General features: G+C 32.2%; 1 protein-coding gene across 2 annotated transcripts in view; it reads left to right on the top strand.

The window, feature by feature from the left end:
- LOC128186323 (receptor-type tyrosine-protein phosphatase eta-like) overlaps positions 1-26,433 on the top strand; it is a 71,379-nt gene that overhangs the window by 21,219 nt on the left and 23,727 nt on the right. For both annotated transcript variants that reach the window (XM_052856122.1, XM_052856121.1), the window contains exons 10-15: positions 490-681; positions 13,114-13,215; positions 16,997-17,178; positions 20,382-20,559; positions 22,425-22,598; positions 24,062-24,193. In XM_052856122.1, the coding sequence (XP_052712082.1) occupies positions 490-681; positions 13,114-13,215; positions 16,997-17,178; positions 20,382-20,559; positions 22,425-22,598; positions 24,062-24,193 (960 nt within the window). The remainder of the gene's footprint in view (positions 1-489; positions 682-13,113; positions 13,216-16,996; positions 17,179-20,381; positions 20,560-22,424; positions 22,599-24,061; positions 24,194-26,433) is intronic.

The raw sequence follows: 26,433 nt of genomic DNA, 5'->3' as shown, positions 1-26,433 counted from the left end.
GACGAAAAAATACTTTTAGTAACTGGGCTTTTTATGAGATGTACAAGTGCACTAAAACAAAGAAAGAAAACTTAATATATTGCATAATTATGAAAAATTTATTTATAACTTTAAAGCTGTACTTAATGGAAGTGCATGTAAATATATTTCATATCTCGTTATTTTTAAAGGGAAAGAACATTCTAATGTACAATCTATTTAATGTATAGTTAACCTTCAATTCTGAATACATGTAACTTCTCCCTCCTCAATCCCATACACCAAAAATTAAACTTAAATACGTATAGAGCAGCCCGGTTCTCTATAATGCAGTGACACAAAATATTAATCTGTTGGTTTTTTTTTTTATAAATCTTTACAAGAAAGTGTAGGGATAAATTGATTCTTGCAAATATGTAGGCATATACAGTAGGTAACATTACACAGTGATAAGTTGGTCTATTCTAGTGGATCATTAATTTTTTAAATAATATTTTTCAATCATTACAGAGCCAGGTCCTCCAATCAATGTTAGATGTCCAGATAGCCCATTAGATGTCTCACTTCATATGACATGGAGAGCTCCCACCAACCCCAATGGAGTTATTCAAAGTTATTTGATTGCTGTATCTTCAAGAATACCTAGCAATATAAACACTTCATCAAATATTACAAACAAAATTGTTGATGGATTACTGCCAGGTATTGTATGTCTGACATTTAATGTAATTACATTAATGATGGAGTATCTTTTGAATATTCCCAACTAACTGTACAGAGTCATGCAAATAGTATTCATTTAAATTGTGTCTAGTTTTGAGAAACGCAGTAAAATCAACTCGTAAAAATTGTCACTCCGTTCAAGCTGTGACAAACCATGTAATTAAAAATAACATTAAAAAAAAATAAGGAAACTTAAATAAACTCACCTAATACTCTGAAAGATGACCTGCATAATTCATCTGGAAATGGAGTAATGTTGTATAAACTTTGAAGATATTTTAGGGTTACATGTATAACAAACCAAATGTTCCCGGAATAATTTTGCCGATGAATTTATGTTGTGTTTTCTTGACTGGAGATTTCTTTTAATTAAAAGCCATAAATTTTCTATTATGTAGAGATCGGGTGACTGGGCAGGCCAGGAAAGTGACGGAATATGGTTTTGAGTTTTGTATTTCGACCGTCGAACTAGCGCGAAAGGCCAAACATTTTTTTTAAAGATATTGTGGTATTTATTTGCATTAATATTTCCCTCCACAGATGCAAATGTGCCTGGTCCGAACCAAGAAAGCATCCCATATCATGACTTCAAAATTCTAACGCGGGTTTTGTGAAACAAGATCTGGCCCGCTTTTCTCCTTGCGTACGCTCTTGCTTGCATCGTGGCCAATCATTATCTTACTTTCATCAGAAAAAATACTTCTTCTCCAAATATTTTTAATAGACCATTTCCGCTTTAAGCGACTCCACAAAAGCTGTTTTTTAATACACGTCTTTTATCATCAACTTTTCCCTTTTTACTGCGACGATTTTCTATTTCACCACGCAATTAATAACGTTTAATAAAGCTACTCACAGAACTACGGTATCTCTGTAACAAGCTTATCTTTTAATAATTAAATTCTGGTTGTAACGCAGCATTTGATTGGATCGAAAAAAATAGTTTTTGTATGCACATCACAAGACATGTCACAATGCACCAACGTCAAAAACGTATTAATCAGCTTGACATTACGTTTGAATTTCGAACAGATTAATATAATTTTTAAAAGTAAAACGGACTCTATTTATACAGCAAATTACAGAAAATTAAATTATGAGGAATGAACTCAATATCTACCCAAGTTATACTTGTATAACCTGGGTTGGAGCAATTTACGCTTTTTAGCTCACCTGAGCCAAAGGCTCAAGTGAGCTTTTCTGATCACAATTTGTCCGTTGTCTGTCGTTGTCGTCGTTGTCGTCGTCGTTGTTGTAAACTTTTCACATTTTCATCTTCTTCTCAAGAACCACTGGGCATATTTTAACCAAAGTTGGCACAAAGCACCACTAGAGGAAGGGGATTCAAGTTTGTTCAAATGAAGGTTCACGCCCTCTTTAAAGGGGATATAATTGAGAATTATTGAAAATTTGTTGGTATTTTTCAAAAATTCTTATTCTTAAAAACTATTCGGCCTGAAAAGCTTAAACTTGTGTGGAGGCATCCTCAGGTAGTGTAGATTCAAGTTTGTTCAAATCATAGTCCCTGGTGGTATGGTGGGGCCACAATGGGGGAATGGATTTTTACATTGGAATATATAGAGAAAATCCATAAATAATCTTCTTAAAAAACTATTAGGCCCGAAATGCTCAAATTAAAATGGAAGCATCCTCAGATAGTGTAGATTCAAGTTTGTTAAGATCATGGTCCCCGGGGGTAGGGTGGGGCCACAATTGGGGGATCAAGTTTTACATAGGAATATATAGAGAAAATCTTTAAAAATTTTCTTCTCAAAAACTATTAGGCCAGAAAAGGTCAAATTAAAATGGAAGCATCCTCAGGTAGTGTAGATTCAAGTTTGTTCAAATCATAGTCCCTGGTGGTATGGTGGGGCCACAATGGGGGAATGGATTTTTACATTGGAATATATAGAGAAAATCCATAAATAATCTTCTTAAAAAACTATTAGGCCCAAAATGCTCAAATTAAAATGGAAGCATCCTCAGATAGTGTAGATTCAAGTTTCTTAAGATCATGGTCCCCGGGGGTAGGGTGGGGCCACAATTGGGGAATCAAGTTTTACATAGGAATATATAGAGAAAATCTTTAAAAATTTTCTTCTCAAAAACTATTAGGCCAGAAAAGGTCAAATTAAAATGGAAGCATCCTCAGGTAGTGTAGATTCAAGTTTGTTCAAATCATAGTCCCTGGTGGTATGGTGGGGCCACAATGGGGGAATGGATTTTTACATTGGAATATATAGAGAAAATCTTTAAACATCTTCTCAAAAACTATTAGGCCAGGAATGCTCAAATTTGAGTGGTAGCATCCTCAGATGGTGTAGATTCAAGTTTGTTTAAATCATGGTCCCCGAGGGTAGGGTGGGGCCACAATTGGGGGATAAATTTTTATACAGGAATATATAAAGAAAATCTTTTAAAAAATTTCTTTTAAAAACTATTTTGCCAAGAAAGCTCAAATTGGCGTGTAACTATCCTCAGATACTGTAGATTCAAGTTTGTTCAAATCATTGTCCCTGGGGGCAGGGCGGGGCCACAATGGGGGATAAATTTTTATATATAGAGAAAATCTTAAAAAATCTTCTTCTTAAAACTATTCAGCCAGGAAAGCCCAAATTTGAGTGGAAGCAACCTCAGATCGTATAGATTCATGTTTGTTTAAATATTTGTCCAGGGGTAGGGTGAGGCCACAATGGGGGATGAATTTCTACATAGGAATATATAGAGAAAATCTTTAAAAATCTTCTTTTTAAAGACTATTTGGCCAGAAAAGCTTAAACTTGTGTAGAGGCACCTCGGGTAGTGTAAATTCAAGTTTGCAAAATCACAGTCCCTAGTGGACTGGTAGGGCGGGGCCGTGATGGCGGTTTGAATTTTTACATAGGAATATATAGAGAAAATCTAGAGAAAAGTGGGGCCACGAAATGGGGGGGGGGGGGGGTTATATAGGAATAGAAAAAATCTTCTTACAGGTACAACAACAAAAGGGGCTTGGTATTTACCCCCAAAAAAGATGTGAACAAAAATTGGCAGATTTTCAATTTTTTTTAGCAAGATCTACTGTACTTAGTTGTCAAGATATTTTGATACTGTAATGCTAATTTGATCAGAATTAAAGCAATTGTTGCTCAGGTGGGCGATGTGGCCCCTGGGCTTCTTGTTTATAAATCGCTTTGCAGATTATACAGCGTAAATTGCCCCAACCCAGGTTACACTTGTATAACTTGGGTAGACATTGAGTTTATTTCTTAAAAAAGACTGGTAAGCTAGCGCTGTAGTCATCTAAAAACATAAAAGTAGATGTCTAAACCATTGGTTTAATTTTCTGAATCGAAAAATTATAAATAGAAGTGTACAGTGGTGCACTTGAATTGTGTTTTAGGTTGGGGGTTGGGGGATCTCAATTCAAAATGGTGAATCTAGAGTGGGCTTAACATCGACAATGTAATAACTCATTAACTATGCTGTAATCATTCTGTAAAAAAATAAGAAATAAGTAGAACCGTTGAAACTGTTTTGAAGCCATCATATTTTCAGAAATACATTCAAACGTCATATTGTTCTGAAAAGTACGTCACAATTGAAAAATGGCCAACTTTCATAGCAAAAACAAAACAACATGAACTAATTTAACTAGGTAAAAGTTGCTTTTAAAATACGCAATGACTGTCAAAAAAACTAAAGGGACGCCATTTTAACGAATACTCTTTGTATGACCGTGCACATGTGGATTTGAAAATAACTATGTGGTTTTTAGAGGGCTTGATGTTCATGGCCGTTTATGACTGTCTTTGACTGTATTGATCTTCTTTAGAAGAAGAGCTCTATATAATTATAAAAAAATCCGAAATTCAAAAGGTAATCAACATGTATAATTATAAATTCTTTCTTGATTAAATAATAATATTTAGCTTTATAAAATATCTCTTAACTTTAGGTATATAAGATAGTTAATATGTAGACCAGTCTACTTATTTTCACTATACTTTCATGATATGGGCTTTTTAATATTACCAGTAGTAGGTTTATAGTGACAGTTAAGATTTTTATATGAAGCAAGTAGTGAGGCTTTACTATTTAGTTAACACACTTTGACAAATTTTACATTCATATTGATTATATTTTTTTTAAAAATTCCGCAATAATCACAACAGTTACTCTTTATTGTTTTACTGCACATGCTATAAAGTTCGGTCTAAAAGTATTTGGTATGAGAAAAATGATTTAAAACAGATATTTTGCAAACAAAAGGTTTGAATCTCACACAAAGCTAGAACATATATGGCTGAAATTCTTTAAAAATTTCAGAGAGCCAAATAGATTCTTCTTCTATTTTTAAAATTCCCCTTGCTATCGCATCGTCAGGATGAACTCCTTGATAGCTTACGTGATTTGCAGTTTTATAAACTACACAATGGTGTCGGAAGCAAATTGATTTGGGTGCTAGACTTATTTAAAATCTTGACAAGCAAAAAAAAGGTCTTTGGTAAGTGTTATGTATAACTTTGCAAAAAAGAAATGGGGGGGGGGGGGGGGAGGGGGGCTCAACGCCTATACTACACAGTTATGTGTTTTCCGACATATTTGTAATTTTTAAAAATCTTTGACAAAATCTTTTTTATATCAATTTTTGGCAGTAGATGTAGTTAGGATGAAAGTACTAGCAAATCATCGAAAATAGGTTACTGAAGCGTTGAAGCGAGAGGCTGTGTCAAAAATAGTTCTGACCGGAAGTATTTGATAAAGCATCACCCGTTTGATAAAGCAAAGGTTTATCACACGGGAAATATACACCACACGTATGAGATAAAATATTATACAATGATGTTCAAATTATATTGTATCATATGACTCTATATCATACTATATATCATAAATGATACAATATCATACAATACAGTATTGTTAGGTAGCATACACTATTATTACTTATTAGGTTAGTTACTGACTCACTACGGAAATATATTGCGTTGATCAATCTCATAGATGGCTCGGCTTCGCCGAGCCGTCTATGACATTGATCAACCCAATATATTTCCATAGTGAGTCAGTAGCTAACCTAAGAAGTGTTTTGTTTTCCCGGGGACTATCAAGCGATATATTCATTCAAAAATAGCAGTGATCTACGCAAAGCCATGTACAAGCTTTAAGATGCCTTACATCTCGTCCAATTAAAATCATTTAAACTCTTCAAAATTATCAATACCCCCTTCAAATACGCATTATAATCTTCTAATCTTTTCTTAACCCATATTACTTACAATGCTTTGTTGCTATTCAATTTTAAACCTCTGCAGAGATTTGAGCAAATTTCGACGCTGCCATTTTTGTTATGCGTCAATATTCAAAGGGCAACTACTCTAATTTAAAAATGATTCCAAAGGGCAACTACTCTAAATATTTTAAGGACTTACTGAACACGATTTTTATGTTAGATAATATGAAATATCCGGCGGTGGCCAATGACGGCCATATTGCATAATATTAATCCTCAAAGAACCTACATAGAGATATGTGTCAATCACGTGCCATGTTTAATCAAATGTAATTGTGACATTTCAGTCCAAGGGAAAACAAAATATATGTCACAATATTGTGATGTTTATTAAGGTCTTCCGTTTCCAACGGAAGACCTCATTGTTATTTTTTTTTCCTACGCTTTTTTGTACAAACGATTTCTTGAAAACGACTCGACCGATTTTCATGAACATTTCAGATCTTGTAGATATTGATTAAAACCTTATATAATTTTTTTATTTTAATGACGTCATTTCCGTTCGGAAGATATTGACGTATTAGCGATTTTTAGAGGGTCAGATTGTCCGGATATCTCCTCCTAAACGAAAAAAGATATTGAATTTAGATTTTCAGGGATTGTAGACGAAAGATTGTAGATGTGTTTAAAGGCATTTTTGGTTATCTGGCTTCAAAGGCGTCGAAGCTCGCCTGGACCCGAAAATCGAGTTTGAAAAAAACGGTGTGATTTTGAATGGTTTTCGTTCTTTTTAGCTCACCTGAGCCAAAGGCTCAAGTGAGCTTTTCTGATCACAATTTGTCCGTTGTCTGTCGTCGTTGTCGTCGTCGTAAACTTTTCACATTTTCATCTTCTTCTCAAGAACCACTGGGCAGATTTCAACCAAATTTGGCACAAAGCACCAGTAGGTGTAGGGGATTCAACTTTGTTCATATGAAGGGCCACGCCCTCTTTAAAGGGGAGATAATTGAGAATTATTGAAAATTTGTTGGTATTTTTCAAAAATCTTCTTCTCAAAATTTATTTGGCCTGAAAAGCTTTCACTTGTGTGGAGGCATCCTCAGGTAGTGTAGATTCAAGTTTGTTCAAATCATGGTCCCAAGGGGTAGGGAGGGGCCACAATAGGGGGATCAAGTTTTACATAGGAATATTTAGAGAAAATCTTTTAAAAATCTTCTTCTCAAAAATTATTAGGCCAGAAAAGCTCAAATTTAAGTGGAAGCATCCTCAGGTATTGTAGATTCAAGTTTGGTCAAATCATAGTCCCCGGGGGTAGGGTGGGGCCACAATTGGGGAATAAAGTTTTACATAGGAATATATAGAGAAAATCTTTAAAAAATCTTCTTCTCAAAAACTATTAGGCCAGGAAAGCTCAAATTTGTGTGGAAGCATCCTCAGATAGTGTAGATTCAAGTTTGTTCAAATCATGGTCCCCGGGGGTAGGGGGGGGCACAATTTGGGGATAAATGTTTATACAGGAATATATAGAGAAAATTTTTTTAAAAAAAAATTCTTTTAAAAACTATTTGGCCAAGAAAGCTCAAATTGGCGTGTAACCATCCTCAGATAATGTAGATTCAAGTTTGTTCAAATCATCGTCCCTGGGGGTAGGGCGGGGCCACAATGGGGGATAAATTTTTATATACAGAGAAAATGTTTAAACTTCTTCTCAAAACTATTAGGCCAGGGAAAACCCAAATTTGAGTGGAAGCATCCCCAGATCTTATAGATTCAAATTTGTTTAAATAATACTCCAGGGGTAAGGTGAGGCCACAATTGGGGAAGAATTTTTACATAGGAATATATAGAGAAAGTCTTTAAAAATCTTCTTTTTAAAGACTATTTGGCCAGAAAAGCTTAAACTTGTGTAGATGCATCCTCGGGTAGTGTAAATTCAAGTTTGCAAAATCACAGTCGCTAGTGGTAGGGTGGGGCCGTGATGGCGGTTTGAATTTTTACATAGGAATATATAGAAAAAATCTTTAAAAAATATTCTGGGAAAGTTTTCGGTCCAAAACTCAGTATATAGTGTGAAAGCACAGGTTATGCAGATTAAAGTTTGATGAAACCATGATTCCCTAGAGAAAAGTGGGGCCACGAAATGTTGGGGGGGGGGGGGGGTATATAGGAATAGAGAAAAATCTTCTTACAGGTACAACAACAAAAGGGGCTTGGTATTTACCAAAAAAAGAGGCAGATTTTCACATTTTTTTTTAGCAAGATCTACTGTACTTAGTTGACCAGATATTTTGATACTGTAATGCTAATTTGATCAGAATTAAGGCAATTGTTGCTCAGGTGAGGGATGTGGCCCCTGGGCCTCTTGTTCTCCTTTCCTGAAAATATTTTACCATAACATATAGAGCAAATAAAATAGAAAATGGGCCTGGTCCCTCAAATTAGGGGTCAAAGGGGCTCTAAAGTCTTTCTTCCATAGCACTTTACTGAGAAATATTTTGTAATATGTTTAAGAAGCAAAAATGTTTATCTTTCACTAATAAAACTATACATTATAAAATTGTTATCTTGCGTTACGTAATTAGGGGTTTTAAGGGACCAGAAGTCCAAAACTTCGATCAATTATATCTCAAAAAGGACACTTATTTTGAAAAGCAATATAGAATAGAAGATGCTTAGAATGATGTTTTAAACAATATTCAATCATAAAAGTTTCGTTATCTGGCCCCAAGAAGGAGATAAGGGGTCGGCCCCTAAAACGTCCTATCCCAGATAGCTAAAAAACGGCAAAGAATTTCTAAACACTTGTTGAACAAAATATGATTGATATCAAAAGACCTTTCATATAATGCCAAGAAAAAGGGGCTGGCCCTTCAATTTAGGGGCCAAAAGGGCTCTCAAGTCTTTCTTCAATAGCACTTTACTGAGAAATGTTTTGAAAAGCAATATTGAATAATAAATGCTTAGAATGATGCGCTTGTCAATATTCAACAATCGAAATCTTGTCATATGGCCCCAATAAGGGGATAAGGGGTCAGCCCCTAAAACGGTCTTTACAAAATAGCTCAAAAACGGCTAAGAATTTTTGTTGAACAAAATATTTTTATAAAGACCTATCTTTTTATTTTTAGGGGCCATACAGGCTCTGAAGGTCTTTCTTTTATAGCACTTCACTGAAAAATATTTTGTTATATGTTTAGGAAGCAATAATGTTCATCTCACATTTATTTAACAATAAATTATAATTATTTTATCATGTGTTCCGTAATTAGGTTTTTTTTTAGAGGTTTTAAGGGGCTAGAAGTCCAAAACTTTGATAACCTATCTCAAACAGAACAGATATTTTTTAAAGCATCATTTTGAAAATCAATATAGAATAAAAATGCTGAGAATAATGTTCCTAACAATATTCAACCATCAAAATTTGTTGTTGTTGCCCCGATAAGAAGATAAAAATTCAAATATTAAAGTCAAGGTCATGTTACCTTTAAAAAATCGCACGGAAGACCTCCTCGTTGCTCGCAACGAAATCGTGTCTAGTTTTATTGTTATATTCAGTAGTATATTCTCCCTATATAACTTTATATAGACGAATAGTCAATAATTGTAATATTATTGTAATATTAGCTCGTCCGAAAAATATTGACCGGTCAATACCGGCTAGGAGTTATATCTAGAGAATATTCCCTATATTTCAATTAATCGCCTCTGATTTGTTGATTCGTAAACGATGACGTAAATAACTATTCACGACTACAAAACAAGGTGACGTCATAATAGACAGCCAGTAAGTTAACAAAGGCGCAATGCAACGGTTTTCTAACATAACGGATATAAGGATTTGCGAATTACTGTGAAGTAAAATCAATTAGAACATCTGTATGTTAATATTCTTACGGTCGGCGGAACATCACCAGTGACCGTTTGATGCCGAGGATATTTTGGAAATGAACTTTGCGCAAAATTGAAGGTATTTGAACGAATCGAATTACAGACGTTTAGGCCCCAAAATGTTTAGGCCCAAGCAAAGACGTTTAGGACCTAAGATGTTAAGGCCCCAAGATGTTTAGGTGTGAAGGCACCTGTTGTTATAATAAACTATCTAATTATGTATCTCTTGAGCGGTTTTAAGCAAACAAATGCATTTTTGTTTTTGGAAGAAAAAAATTGCGATGTCAGAGCTGCCATTATGAGATTCATGACTAGAACACAAATTTAAAGTTATATGAGGGTATGCATTATACTAGTATTCAAATTCAAAATTTGGTTTGTTGCCTATCATTATTGGAATAATACAAAGTTTGAATATTTAAAAAAAACAATCTTTTATCATTGATATTCTTCACACGGCAGCAGATTTACCGATATATAGAACTGAGAATAAAATCCCTGAAGCAAGTTTCTACTCAAACAAAGTTATTTCTGTAATCATTACAGTAGAAAGATATTTCGACAATTGTACTACTTGGCTGTTATAATTACGCTTATTCTTGACTATAGATGCAGGGGATGAATATATTTCTAAGGGATATTTTTGGAATATTCTTTAAATGAAATTTAATTAACATTTAATTAAATGTTTGAGTAAATTTATTATTTTCAATGGAAAAAACCCATACATGTATAGAATATGTGATATTTATAACAGATTTAGATTAATCATTGATTAAAGAAGACTAGCTAGTCTCTTCATAATTTACTTCTTAAGAGTTGTTTGAAACCCCCATTGTATTGCAGGATCTATTCACTATCTCTCCTTATTAGCCCCTATCCAGAGAGGGATCAGGATATTGGGGTGGAGGGTGGATGTTGTTTTATTAATTAATAGTAATGGTGGTTTAACAAATGGTAAAGAAATTATCATGATTTTATCTTTGTTGGATACAAATTATGCAATATTCAAAATTCAAATACCCTTTGAGTGGAATTAAATAAACTTAAGAAACTGAATTTGAAAATAATTAGAAAATCAATTAAAAAGATAAGACACATAATACGGACTTTATTTATTTTATTTTACAAAAAATAGGGAGCAATTTTTTTTAATTCACATATATACAATAAAAAAATTGTTAGAGATACATCTCAATCTCAGTCTATTTAATTAGTCAATAATGTTAAACAAATTTTAAAAAAAGAGGTTGATGCCTAAACATCTTAAGATAGGTGCCTTAACATCTTGGGTCCTAAACATCTTAACACATGCCTAAACATATAATCAATCAAGGGCCTAAACATCTCTGGGCCTAAAAGGCCTGCAACTGTTAGAACTGCCTTGTGAATCTATATTTGTTATGAAAGCTTGTGAAGGTCAGCCTCTTAAAAAAATGTTTTTGAAAAAAAAGTGGTATTAGTTTTGCTAGAAAAAACCCAGAAAAATATGAATAAATATACATTTATGAAATACCAAAAAATGAAATAATACATGTTGATGTAGATTTTCTGAGAATTAATTATAGTACATAACATGCAGAACATTTCATCATAATAATTATGGTTATATTATTTTACGCGCAGTGAATTCGTGCTGGCTGTGGCGCTGTTACGTCGCACTGCTCACCAACTCTGCCAACCCCCCCCCCCCCCCCATTTATAAAAAAAATTTCTGGGGAAAACACTGAAAAGAAGGCAAGAAATTCTAACGTCATGACATTTTCGCGCCAGTTAATAATGCATAGGAATGCAAGGTATACTGATATTTGAGTGCATGTTGGTTTGAAGTGTTTTTTTGTGTCTTATATCGTTAAATAAATTTACTGTTAATGTACTTCATTCGTTGGATAAAATAAAGAAACAATTGTCTCATATAAGAGTTTGCGTCTCTGACATCATCATAATTATTTCATGCAGTCCATGATTTTCCTTAAAGCAATGGTGGTTTCAACCAATTAATAAAAGAGGCGTCTAGATTTCAATCCTGTCTGTTTCGGTCACCAAGGTTTGACCAATCAATTAATGGGGCTTGCTGTTAGTTTCTATTGAGCGATGAATTAACTAGTTACTTTCTATAGAGCTATAAATAAACTAAAGTTTCCGTACGAAATAGAGGGAATCATACTCGATACATGTAAATATAGTCATATCAAACCCGTAAGCCAGTATGGCCCTTCAGGCCTTTAATTGTATTGTAGTTATTATTATATATAAATTGCCTTTACAGGCTGCACTGTCTAGTCTGGCGTTGAACTTTAATAATGACGATTCTATAACATCGTAGTCCTGGGTTTACCTGAAAGTAATATGCCGTATTCACCGTTTGGTCAGAAGGTATAATCCCATACTTCATCAAAATATTGCTTGTGCCTCTTGTGGATAATTTTGATTTTTGTTTCCTGTTTCCTCCATCGTTTGTTTTGTTTCTATTGGTATTTTACCTCAGCCGACACAATATTATGATGGCGCGCCGTGTCGTGTTGTCAGCTGACGTCCCTTTTAGGCGTTTGAAAAGACATTTCCTTGCCGTAATATCCTTTAAAAGTTTTAAATGGTTATATTCGCTCGGCAAGCCTCGCGAATATATACACCATTTCAACTCGTTGGATAAAGCAAATATAAAATCACACAATATAAATATCCTCTATAAACAATATATATATATATATATATATATATATATATATATATATATATATATATATATATATATATATATATATATATATATATTTCGATTTAAAATGAAAAAAACGTGATGGTACAATACAAAAATGTAGTATATAATAAAATATCGTATTATTTTATGTGACCCAATATCATATCTTGATAAAATATCATATAATATGTAACAATGTCATATTGTTTCCATATATATTACGGTATTTTATTGTATCATATAATTTATATTGTATTTTATCCTATAATGCAATATTATATTTTATATTATTGTATTAATGTACATTGTATCTTGCAAAACCATATATGAATGAACATATGGTTATCAAATAGTTTTTTGAACATAAGATACACGATATAGTGACAAAAGAGTATCCATGAATATCAAATATCAGTAACTTAGAATGATTTTCATATAATATTATAAAGGTGGTCTCGTAAAGGTGAAGTATCGTCTTTGTTAGCTTTTTAACCTGTGATTACCTATGCATTGTTTTTGTTCATTCAGAAATCATTGAATGTCTTAGAAAAAGTAAGATAATGATTAATATTATTATATACTGTCAATTTATGTTATATTTTTACAGAACAAACATATACATTTACTGTACGCACAGTCAACGATGCAGATGAATCCATCAGAATTAGTGAGCCAAGTCAGAAAGTTTCCTGTAAAACAAGAGCTGGAGGTAATGAATTTGAAATGAAAAGTACATATATTACAGGTTTTAGATATTTAATTTCAATGTTGATTTGTAGTTATAATCAAAGGCATTTGTTTGCCATATTAGTTTTGTCACCCAACTGCTACATGGGTTATATTTCTGGTTAAGAGAATTGAGATTTGTTTCTTTCCAATAGAACATTCAAATTGCAGAGACCTCTAAATACATGAACTTTGTAATTATTTTGTTTTAAAAAATTTTTAAGGAAATAAACATTCCACACTCTATAAAATATTTAATAAATCATTTAAGAATTGCCACCATATGTGATTTTTTTATGACGTCGTGTGAAGCTTGAAATCATTCTGAGAATTGAATGACCGGAAGTTGCAAATTTAAGGAATTGAACAACTCATGCTACACAATAAAAAAATCAGCGCAAATGAGTGCCAAGTTTTTGACTTTTACAATAAGATGACATACTTCCATTTAGAGCAGAACTATACGTCAATATAAGGAGTTTGCAGATAAAAATTAGTTGATGTCTTTGAATGTTGATTAAAGATTGAAATATTGTAAAATAAATATGTCTGGTTTTCAGCGGATAAATACACTTGCACCGAGACACATGCCATAGTTAGGCCTACATACTCAATTTGTTTTTAAATATACCTGCCTGCAAAACAGATTATTTTGTACCCATATCGAATGTAGACAATGCACAAATGCTTGATCTTTTAGAAACAAAACTTCGTACATCGAGCGATTATATCTACATCCAAAAATATTTTTAAACCAACTACGTTCACTTTATACTCGTGAATGTAAACAACGTGAATAGGTGCTTTCTTATATCTACCCCTGATCTTTTCAGTCCATGTCATTTGATCCTTTGTGATTTTTAAATCAATTGATAATAAGAGGGTTTTTTCAGCAATATACAGTATATAGAATAACAAACATACTTTTGATACTAATTTATTCTTTTTGAATAGAGAAAAAATATCTACAATTTTTTAACTCCTAAGATATTTTAAAATTAGATTTGTAACTAACATTGAAAACTTTTTAAGAGTTATGTGAATTCATTTGTAATGAATTGTAATTTAATTAATTATGTGATAAAAACATTTTTTTATATATTTGAAAGCAGTCAACTATTATATTTATCTTTAAATTTGTTTTTAAAAAGTAAGTATAATTGATAGTTTTAGATGAATGGTCAATATCCAGATTGGAATGATTTTTGAAAGCAAAAAAAAATCACACTTCAATTCAATATTGTCGACTGGATAAAATCCCTAATGAATTTTAAATTTTTATTATTGTAATATTGACGCCCTACTCAATTAATCTCCAGAAAAAAAATAAGATAAGTCGGTCTAATGTTTATGTACATGCATTACTTATAGTTACATAATTTGTTTTAAGAATTTCTTAATCTATAGTACCTAAATGTACGTGTGATCAATAAAGAAGAACCATATATAACACGAATAAAAAAAAATGCATATTTGCTTTGGAGATTAATAAGACTTTTATTAGAAATGTTATTCAGGTTTTTACTTTTCAAATTAGCTTCAACTCCACGCCATTTTGGCCCTTCACACCTTTGATTTTCTTTCTCAGAACCTGTACTCTGCCTTCCTCTAAATTTCACATTCACATTGAACAATTTTATGCAATTCCCACAGAGTGCAGAAGGTTTTCACTATACTGCAGACCAAGGGGCTATATGAAGAATAGATATTCAATTCTAAATCCAAGCTTGTAACAACTTGTGATCTCCTTTTTGTATGGGGGTGGGGTCTTTAAACATCCCGTCTCTGCACAATCTTATCAAGGTTATTGTTAACACATTTAAGACATCTTAAAGCTGACATGAATTCTTAAAAGCATTGGTCGCCATATTATTTTCGATCGCTCCTCTACTGCCACTGGGGTATATATACCGGTTGAGAAAGTTACGGTCAGTTGCTCTCCCTTCAAGGCATTCAGGTTGCACGGACTTCTAAATGCATGAACTATACATTGTAGTAAAATGTTTGTAATAAAAGAATAAAGAAAACGACAATCAATGAAATACAAAAGTTGTTTATTCTTTGAAAGGATTTCGCAGGTATCCATATTAGTTTTGCACTGACAGTGCTGCCTTACTTCGCATGCACATCGAACACGTGTGTCGTTCATACAGAGTGCATAACATCTTCTTGATAACCCCGGCGGCACTACAACCAACACAGTAGCTAAATGATAGTAAATCCAAGAAAGTAACAACGTTACATCCGTTCCTGCAAAAACGCTCCGTTTCTAAAATCCATGGGATCATTGACATTGCTCGATCTGTCACAGTTTTTTGGTGTTTCAGAAATAAAGGCAAATGATTAGTAAAATTAGCATGTTTTAAGTTGGTAGAAGTTTTACAGTCAAAGAAAATGAATACCTTTTACGAGTCATGTTTAGCTTAAAAGTAGATTAAATACCAAAAAATCAGTACTTAGAGTATATTTTAAACAAAATTTCTAAAATAATTAATTATTACATGGCCAATAAAAGTAATAAAAAAAGGTTATGATTGCAATAAGGTTGAATTAAACGCAATGACTAACTATGTGCTGAAGAAGGCTGGGTGGTCAACAGATTAACCATCAGATCTTCATTAAGTTTTTAAATGTGAGTTGTTAAGCTATAAACTATCATTTAGAAAAGAAAAAAGGGACTAAGACACGATTTGAGATTAAATATTATTTCTTTTTTATTTTTTATGTCTTATATGGTAAACTGGTGCTTTTTAAATGATTGACCAAAATATTGAATGTTAAAGTCAGGTTACAAGTGAGATACAGAGGTAATAATTGATTGTTATGTAAACAAAACTCAAGTCTGTTGTTTACAAAAAATGTAATGTAGATAATTACCATTTCTTAGACAAAAAAAACAATTTAAACTAATTCAATATTTTCATAAATACTGTTATCAATCAAAACAGATACATTTGATTGAAACTTACACCAATGCTAAAAAATGGCAATATTCGAGCTTTGTTTACGAAACAATGAAATATGAATTTTGTATCTTGCTTTTAACTTGATATTTGACCTTCAAATTTTTACATAGCATTATAAACTTCTGTATTTATTATTTCAGAAATTGAAAGTGGAAAATAAAATTTCAAAATTTTAAGTCAAATCCTGTCCAAGTCCCTTCAAGCTTTGATATTTAAATATTTTGTTTTATCTTTATATATTATACAATTATTCAATGCCTGAGCAGTCAATAGACCCGAATATTTTTCCCCAGGTGCAGGGAACAGCTCAGTATGATCTATTGCCCGAGGCCAACGGCCGAGGGCAATAGATCATACTGAGCTGTTCCCTGCACCAAGGGAAAAAAATCGGGTCTATTGACTGTTCAGGCATTAAATAATTGTTTTATTACCTAATTCCGTTTTTAGTATTTTGTGCTCACATTTATAAATTACGGGCTTTCATACCAGTATGCATTCAGGTCATTGTTAATCAATACTAAGATGACCTAAAAGATAAATTTTAAGAACAATAGTAAAATAAGCATAATAAAATTATCTTTTAATTTTGTAGCAATTAAACTTTTTTTTCTAAAATACGTTGCCGGTCCAATAGATCACAGTCTATTGACCGGCGGTCTAATAGATCACAGTCTATTGACCGGCGGTCTAATAGATCGCAGTCTATTGACCGGCAGTTCAATAGATCACTTTCAAACCTGTATACACATACTAAATAGACGAAAATATTCAACTAAGTTTATTTACTTTGTATTTCAGTTTCTAGTTCACCAACAAACCTAGTTCTTGATGAAGTCGAAAGTCGTAAATTTATGATTAAATTTGGTCATCCTTCCAATGTAAACGGTGTTTTAGCTGGATACAAGATCCTTATTCTACAAGGACAAGAGTGCATTCAACAGATCCTGGTCTTTGAAACCCCATTATGTGACCTGTGTGTGGTAAATGATTTTAATATGAAAAGTTTATAATTCACATAGAAATAAGATCTTTCCATTAGAATTCATCCTTAGTAATACTTCTTTATGGGTTTTTTTTTAACCTTAACCATGAAGTTTAGCTTACATGAGCCACAGGTATTTCACTTTTTCTTACTTTTTCCAACTCATAGCCTGCAGAAGTTATAATAATGTTACTTGACCTTTTTATCTTAAGCTGTCAATACATGTAGTTATATGCATTGATTCTCTTATACCACTTGATGGAAAAGATAGCAATTGTTTTTAGTTTTAAGCTCACCTGAGCTGAAAGCTCAAGTGAGCTTTTTTGATCACGTTTTGTCTGTTGTCCGTCTGTCCTTCTGTCTGTCTGTCTCTCTGTAAACTTTTTACATTTCCAACATGTTCTCAAGAACTCCTGGGCCAATTTCAATCAAACTTCACACAAATCACCCTTAAACAAAGGGAATTCAAAGTTGTGAAAATTTAAAGTGCCAGCCCCTTTTTTAAGGGGAGATAATTAGAAATTATTGTAAAATTTTGAGAAATTTTCAAAAATCTTCTCCCAAACCATTTGGCCAGGAAATCTGAAACCTGTGTGGAAGCATCCTCAGGTAGTGTAGAATAAAAGTTGTGAAAATTATGAACCCGGGGATAGAGTGGGGCAACGATTGGGGGTCAAGGCTTTACATAGGAATATATAGAGTAAATCTTTAAAAAATCTTCTTCTCATAAACTAATCAGCCAGGAAAGCTGAAACTAGTTTGGAAGCATCTTCAGGAAATGTACATTCAAAATTGTGAAAATCATGACCCCTGGGGGTGGGGTGGGGCAACAATGGGAGTCGATTTTTACATAGGATTATATCTTAGGAGGAGTAAATCTTTAAAAACCTTCTTCTCAAAAACTTATCAGCCGGGTGATTCTTTTAAACTGTGTAGACTATGGCCCCTAGACAATTCTTAGGCGTGAAAAGTGGTTCAGAGTTTGATGTAGGTTTATATCCCATATACATAAACAATGTTGTTCAGGATCTTTTTTAAAACTGCAATGCTCAACAAATGTTATGACTTTAGAATTATCGTGTTACAAAAGGGATTTACGATAAGAATATCCAAAGGGGAAAATGGTTTTTCATTCATACATGATCTACATGTATTATACAACATTGTCCAGATAGTTTGTATTGTGATTGTTCCTCAGGTGACCCATGTGGCCCATGGGCCTCTTGTTAAATAATTCGTTATGGTGATTTTCACTAAACAATTTACTGTCTGCATGTGTTAAAATACTACATGCAAGTGAAATTTTTACTAAACAGTTTTCTTTCTACATGTATTTTTATTTAAAATTGGACAAACTGCTATACCCTTTAAAAAGGACGTTTATGAGGATGTTACAAATGTATGTATCCAATTACTTTTACTACTTATGGACACTACAGTCTGACTGGGAAGAGGTAAATTTTGACATATAAACGAATCCTTCTTAAGAAAAATAAAGGCTTAAGGTAGCTTAACACAGTTTCGTATAAAATCCAGGGGGGGGGGGGGGGGTTCCGGGAAAAAGCATGATGGGTAGGGATTTTCCTGCTAATTTTAGTCGGTATACATGAAAATTAATTTTGTAACTTCTCAAATGCATAATAGTATAACTTATTAGGTTAGTTACTGACTCACTACGGAAATATATTGGGTTGATCAATCTCATAGAGGGCGAGGCGAAGCTGAGCCGTCTATGAGATTGATCAACCCAATATATTTTCGTAGTGTGTCAGTAACTAACCTAATAAGTGTTTTGTTTTCCCGAGGACTATCAAGCGACATACTTATTCACAAATAGCGACGGTTAACGCAAAGCCATATATAAGATGCCTAACATCTTGTCCATTTTAACTCATTGAAACTCTTCAAATTTTTAATCTCACCTTTCAAATACTTTTTAAAAATCTTTGCTTCACCCATGTTTACTTACAATGTTTTGTTGCTATTCAATTAAAAATGTTTTCTCCCTTTCCTCTGCAGAGATTTGAGCGAATTTCGACGCTGCCATTTTGTTCTGCTCCAGACAAAACAATTTGACGTTAATATTCTAAGGGCAACTACTCTAATTTTAAAGAATTTCAAAGGGCAACTACTCCAAATACTTTAAGAAATTACGGCATGCGGATTATGTATTAAATACTATGAAATGTCGAAATGAGTAAGCGAAATGACGGCCATATTGCCAAATATTATTTCTCACGGAACAAATTTAGAGATATATGAGGCAGTCACGTGCTATGTTTAAACCAATAAAAGTGTGACACTTCAGTCCAAGGGAAAACAAAGAGGTTTATCTTTCTAATACATGAAAAAGCTAAGTAGAAAAATATTAAAACTTAATTTTGTGAGGCTTTAAAATAATGGGAAGTTACTTCAAAAACCTCCGGATTTTACGCGTGTAAGATAGGAAGTTGTTCTTTTGCAGATCAACTGTACATATATCAGAGGTGTGCATATTGCTAGGATTTTGATTTCCGATAATTTATCGAAAAAATACCAGCTTTTGAACTTAGTCATTTTTTGGCAAAATGTTGCATATAGGGTACTCCATTTCACTGGATACGGGTTGACATGGATTATGGATACAGTTCACATAAAAGAAAACCCGGTTTGCTGTCACATTGACAGCTTTTCACTTGTTATTTTTTAGTTTTGAATACAGACAGGTAAAAGAAATTTACAGGTGTTTGAATTTTTAGATTAGGATTATAATCCCATAGAGAGAAAGAGAGAGAGAGAGAGAGAGAGAGAGAGAGAGAGAGAGAGAGAGAGAGAACCTTGATGGGGTAGAATTTCTAAAAGAATTAAAATACCAGTATAAAGACAGATAAGAATCTATTGAATAATGGGGGTTTAGTTTATAAAATCAAGATAGATGCAACCTTTTACGAAGGATATTTATAAAATTCATAATTCCTGGATAGCAGAAAGGGGCTACAAAGAGGGAAAAGAGTTTTTAATTTTAGTAGAAAATATTTTTAAAAAAGATGCTATTTAATAAAAATGTAAATGGGAGCTTAAATATCATTTCCAGATCTCTTGAATTTCATTATTTGTTCATTTACCTTTAGTGATAGCCCAATTTTTATATTTTCCAAATGCACAACGTTTTATAAACTTTAAGACAGCAAATTAAAAATATATATATTTATTTATTTTTAGAACACATCAAGTGGTTGTACCAATCTTACCAATGAAAATGTTGCCAATATAACCTTGCCTGTGTCATATACAGCTACAGGCTTGAATCCATACACCACATATTTCGTCAGAGTAACAGCTATTAATGGAGTTGGAGAAGGTCATCCTGTTAATGCAACAAGAATGACAGATCAGGAAGGTATACGACAGTTTTTTTTATATCAAGTAAAGGAATATCTACATGTACTATATTAAATATTTTCTGCATGAACACGGAAGATTCATGTGTTCATGGTTTCATTACAGATGTTGGATATTTTCTAACTTCTTTATATCGCCTGAGTGAGCTATTCTGATCAAGATTTGTTCATTGTCTTTTTTGTCATTGTTGGCGTCATCATTTAAACTTTTACCATTTTCATCTTCTCTAAGACCACTTGGTCAATTTCAATGAATCTTGGCACAAAGCCTCATTGATTGAAGAGATTTAACGTAGCTTGCGGGTTTGCTGACGTCACAATAGGAATCGACGTAAAGAGTTGACCGTCATAGTAAACTCATAATTTTATTTTAGAATGACAAATGAGATATTTAGAAGTATAAAAGAAAATATCTTAAAAAGTTGTTATGCTGTTTATGACTGTTTATACAAAGATTTATAATATCAAGTGCTGAAAATTTAAAGATGTCACATACATTGTCACATTTTGTTCTATATAGATAAAGAATGAGTTTGCGTAAGAACTCTTCCATTTAAAGTCATGTTTTAAAATAGAATGTATGCATTAATTTCGCTTTTTTTTTTTTACAATTATAACTTCCGTAATCTGTACTTCCGATTAAATTCTTAAATTTCTTTTGGCTTGAGATAACTGTTTTATTCGATTACTTACTTATAATGTCAGTAGTTGCCTGGCATTTTATTTTTGCGTTGATTGACTCAGAGTTTCATAAAAATAAAAATAGCAATTTTCTGTATCTTTACAGCGTTACATTAATTGCATTTAATAACATTCACAATAATGTCTAATAAGCATTAACATGTTCTAAAATGTGTTAAACAGCTAGTCTTGTCATTAAATGCATTTCAATTTTGGTGTTCTAAGAAGTAAGGAAATGATGACGTCAGGCTATCGTCGTAATGAAAATATAAGGTTTTGAGAAATCTTTTAAATCTTTAAAGTTTTTTTGCCAAAAATTGGCCGAGAACACATACTGATATTTTTTTATGAATTGATTCATAATTATCTCCTCTGTTTATGTGTTGAGTATGATTAATTTCGTCTGAATCGTTTAAAAGTTTGGAGCATAGTTTTGTAATGCATTTCTTGGTTAAAATGTGCATTTTACTATATATTTCATTGAAATGGCGTTGCTTGATTTTATTAATGGCACTGTATTTGAAACACGATAAAATTATTACCGCGCAGACGAATCTTAAACAAATTTTAGAAATAAAACTATAAAACCTTTGGATCACGTGGACAAATTTTCAAGGTAGGTTTTCTCACAAGCAGGTAAACCCGCGAGCTACCTTAATGTTAATTAAATGAAGGACCACTAGTTCCCTTTTATAGGTTGATATTTTCGAAAATGTAAAATTAGGGCGGTTAGTTTAAAAATCCTCTTATTAGGAACCATAAAGCCTAAAATGTCCAAACTTTATCATTAGTTTTCTGATACAGACATGTATTATTTCTTTGTGGCAATCTGGTCTGATTTTGAATAAATCAAAATACATGAAATTATTTTGGGCATTTGAGACATGACATATTGTACCATTTGATTGATTGGCTCAATTACAGATGATACCTTAAAAGCAATATAGTCTGATGGACCTCTAATCGGAGGGTTTAATGATACATGTACAAGCAGAAAGTCTCTATAGGCTGAAATATTTAAATACAAAAATCGTTTTCTGTTTCACTTGATGAAAAGAATGTTGTAAAGTATATGTATCATACTATAAAAAATAGCATGAAGTTGTGGAAATTGCATTCGCTGTGTTTACTTAATACTCGGATTGTTTTTATGTGAAAGTTTTTGATATTTTATATTTTCTAGTTCCAACACAACCTGAACAAATCAATGCAAGCAATATAAATTCCAAAAATTTGACATTGTCTTGGAACTTACCAAAACCATCACCTGGTGACACAACATACACTATTTATGTGGAAGAAGCTACCGATGACAAGGGAACAGACTATACTCTCTTAAAAACCTTAAAAAATCATGGTGTGTATTAAGATATAAATGTATATGTATGATGTTTTTGTATTATAAAAGTAAATTTTCTTGATCATGGTTAAGATTAGTGATTAATTTATAGCATTTTTCTAAGCTGTATGCATGATTTTCTTTTAATTTCATTTAAAAGCAATATGTTTTCTTTTTTTCTAGTACACATGTACATATATTTTATTAATAAATTCTTGTATTCTATTTACAATATCATTTTCATTCAGGGTTATATTTCAAATTTCTGGGATTTTCCCTTTCTTGCTATATTTCATTCATTTTATCTATCAATTTTACCCTTAAGGGTGTTGTTTACTCAGGGTTTGAGTTCTCGAATTCGGATTGTTATAAAGTTCAATGTCATGAGTAAAATTTGTTCTAAACACAAAAAGTATATGTGAAATGAATTGTTATTGACATAACATTCGATATTTCTACTATATTATGGAATTATGCCAAAACAAAAATAGACTTTTAGCCAAACAGAGGAAATTCGAACTAAACTTTGCAGATTTTGTTTTCTGCTAAAACATTTTTGGAAGTACTCTAATATTAAAAGTTAAGATTTTATTTTTTAGTCTATATAATTTTGCATGTTTTCTGGTAGTGTTTCCTCATTTATTCATTATAATAACCGTATGGCATGAATTAAAAAAATATTGAAATATGCTTAAAAACGAGAAAAGACACCATATCTCAAAATTTTGATCATTGACCTTATATGAATTATATGCCAACATAATAAGATCAATATAAATAGTTTAATATTATAAATGTTTTTGTATTATCATCATTCAATTTTTTGTAAAATTGGATCAAAAATGGGTAGGAATTTGAAAAGTGATAGAGGAAATTCGGACTGGAATATTTATAAAAATTGTGAAGGAAAACTTAATGCTTTGTATGTATTTAGTGTCAGTGCCATTCATAAATTGTATTACATTTTCAAAAGTGCTGAGCAATTTGTATTATTTTCACAATTAAGAAAATCTCAATCATAGTGTAAACTTTTAAGTGATTTTCCTTTAATTTTCCAAAAATATACAATGGCCATTAACTCAAAAAGTAGGTCATTGACCTACTTTTTTGAAAATGAAAAATAACACTACAATAAAAGGTCTATAACACACAATAGTTGGTTTTTCATTATCATCAGTGGAATTTTTTTTCATTCTGAGTAAACGTCATCCTTAACTAAATTTTTGAAAGATACTTAGAGATATCTGTGCATTATTCATGATTTAATTGTCATAATGAATAATTGACGTTCAACTTTGACTATGGAATCAAAAGCACTATTCAGATCATTTTCACAAATATAAAACATTAACATTTTTTTCATATATGAGCTTTTAAACGTTAAATATGGTTTATGACAGTATTGGTGCAATTAAAGTTAATATATTGCTTTCACAACAATGAATGTATAATTTCAGTAAAGCATTTTATTTCTTATCTAGGGTTTGAAAACCAGTCTGTACCTGTGATTGGCTTGGAGGAATATTGGCAATACAGATTCAAAGTTGATGCTTCCACTGTGAAAGGAAATGCAACATCAAATATTTCTAGTACTATTAGAACAAAACAAGGAGGTGAATTATTCTTCATTAATGTTCAAGGAAAAAGTGTTATAAAAAGATAGGTCCCTACTCAAGTTATATTATCACTGATAGTTTTGTATATACTTTAAGTAGGGGAAAAAATGTAAATTTCATTTATTTTCTGGTTAAGCACATAATCATTTTATAGATTTTATGATATTAGTATTACATTTTTAGCAAATTAAATATTATTTATAATTCTCAGGCATGTACACATATATATAAAAGATTATGCAAAAGAGTTAACGCAGTAATCGAAATATTTTTATTAAGTATTAAACTCAGGTTTAAAAATACACATGACTACAAAAAATATCTTAATTGTTTGTACCATTTAGAATCTGACTATCTTCAAGTAGTTTATAAATAATCAAATTTCCTCCAAAACAATGCTTCTGAGCACATATTGTATCGAAAAAAATCGATTATCTTCAAATATTAAAGGGGCATGGTCACGATTTTGGTCAAATTTTATTTTTCTGTTCTTATTATTTACAATGCTTTAGCAATGTATTTCTAATGATCAAATGAAATTTGGGTGCCAATTGATAAGTATTAAGCAAGATACAGGACTCACAATTCTTCGTCATGTAAACAAGGCTCGTGCCCTGTTTTTGTTTACATGGGTTCAATATACCAGTAAAAAATCTTTTTCAAGCTAATTTGTCTATCTTCTAGTTTATTTTAAGCATAAAAAACAGTTCCTAACGATTAACTCATTCATTTTAGGCCTAAAACTGGAATTTTTACTTCAACACTCAAAATGTAAACAAAAGCTTTGTTTACATAGCGAAGAATTGTAAGCTCTTTAACTCGCTTAAAACTGAACAAATGACATTAAAATTTTGGTTGCTTATTAAAAATGCCTTACTAAAGCATTGTAAACATTAAAATCGAAAAAAGAATTTTTGACCAAATCGTGACCATGCCCCTTTAAGTCATGCCAATTGTGATTGCTTGTGCTTAGGTTTGATCACTGTTTCTCTTCTGGTTTGCGGCACTAACCGCATAGGAGAGATGATAAAAACCAATTCCCTAAAAATAACTTTGAATGAACGTTTACCGTATACTAGCCTTATTTACATACCTAAGACTTGTGAGCTCAGTATCTTACGAGTAACTTTATGACTGACATTTAAATTGTAGTTCATGGCTATAAATTCTTACTTAAACAGTGTAAACAAAAAAAAAATTAACAAAAGTTTTGATCATGCCCCTTTAAACTGCAAAAAATAGTAAAAATAAATTGGCTGGAAACTTGTTTTGATAAAAGAAAAAAAATTACATAATGTAGACTTAATGGTTATTTGTTGTTATTTTTATTTATTTCATAGTGTCAAAATAGAAATTTAAAGGAAAAAAACATCACCCTCCTCAATTAATGTTTTATTTAACCCCCCCCCCCCCACAAACGAAGTTTTGGAGGGTATATAGGGGTCACCTTGTCTGTATGTCCATCTGTCTGTCTGTCCGTCTTGTTTGTGCAAAATTTGTGTCCGGTCCATATCATTCTTAAGGAGAAACATTTGAAGTTCTTACTTCACACAAAGATTGCTTATGACCAAAGAGTGTGTCTTGACCTTGATACAAGGTCATTCAGGCAATATCAAGGTTACTGGCAGAAAAAGTGCAAAATTGATGTTCGGTCTGTATCTTTTTAATGGAGAAACATTGGAAGTTCTTACTTCACACAGATTGCTTATGAATTTAGGTTGTTTCATGACTTTGACTTATGGTCATTCGGACTTAGTCAAGGTAATGGCAGGAAAAGTGCAAATTTCTATCCAGTCCATAATTTTTTAAATGGAGAACCATTGGAAGTTCTTAATTCACACAAAGATTGCTTATGGCCTTAGGGTGTGCCATGACCTTTACTTAAGGTTATTTGGGACAAGTCAAGGTCACTGGCTGGTAAAATGCAAACTTTTTGGCTGGTCTATATCTTTTTAATGGAGAAACATTGGAAGTTCTTACTTCACACACAGACTGCCTATGACCGGAGGGTTTGCTATGACGTCGACCCAAAGTCATTTGGGCATGGTCAAGGTAACTGACAGGAAAGGTGAAAAAATTGTCTGGTTAAAACTTTTATGTGGAAACATTAAAAGTTCTTTTTTCACACAAAAATTGTTCATGTTCAAGGTCATTGTTTATAAAAATGCTTAATTCCTGTCTGTCAATTTTTGTATTAATGGTAATGATTAGAAGGTAAAATTTGACATAAAGCTTGC

The sequence above is a fragment of the Crassostrea angulata genome, chromosome 5, assembly GCF_025612915.1.
Source record: "Crassostrea angulata isolate pt1a10 chromosome 5, ASM2561291v2, whole genome shotgun sequence".
Lineage (NCBI taxonomy): Eukaryota > Metazoa > Mollusca > Bivalvia > Ostreida > Ostreidae > Magallana > Magallana angulata.
The sequence above is the reverse complement of the archived record's forward strand: the minus strand, read 5'-3'. Positions and strand labels throughout refer to the sequence as shown.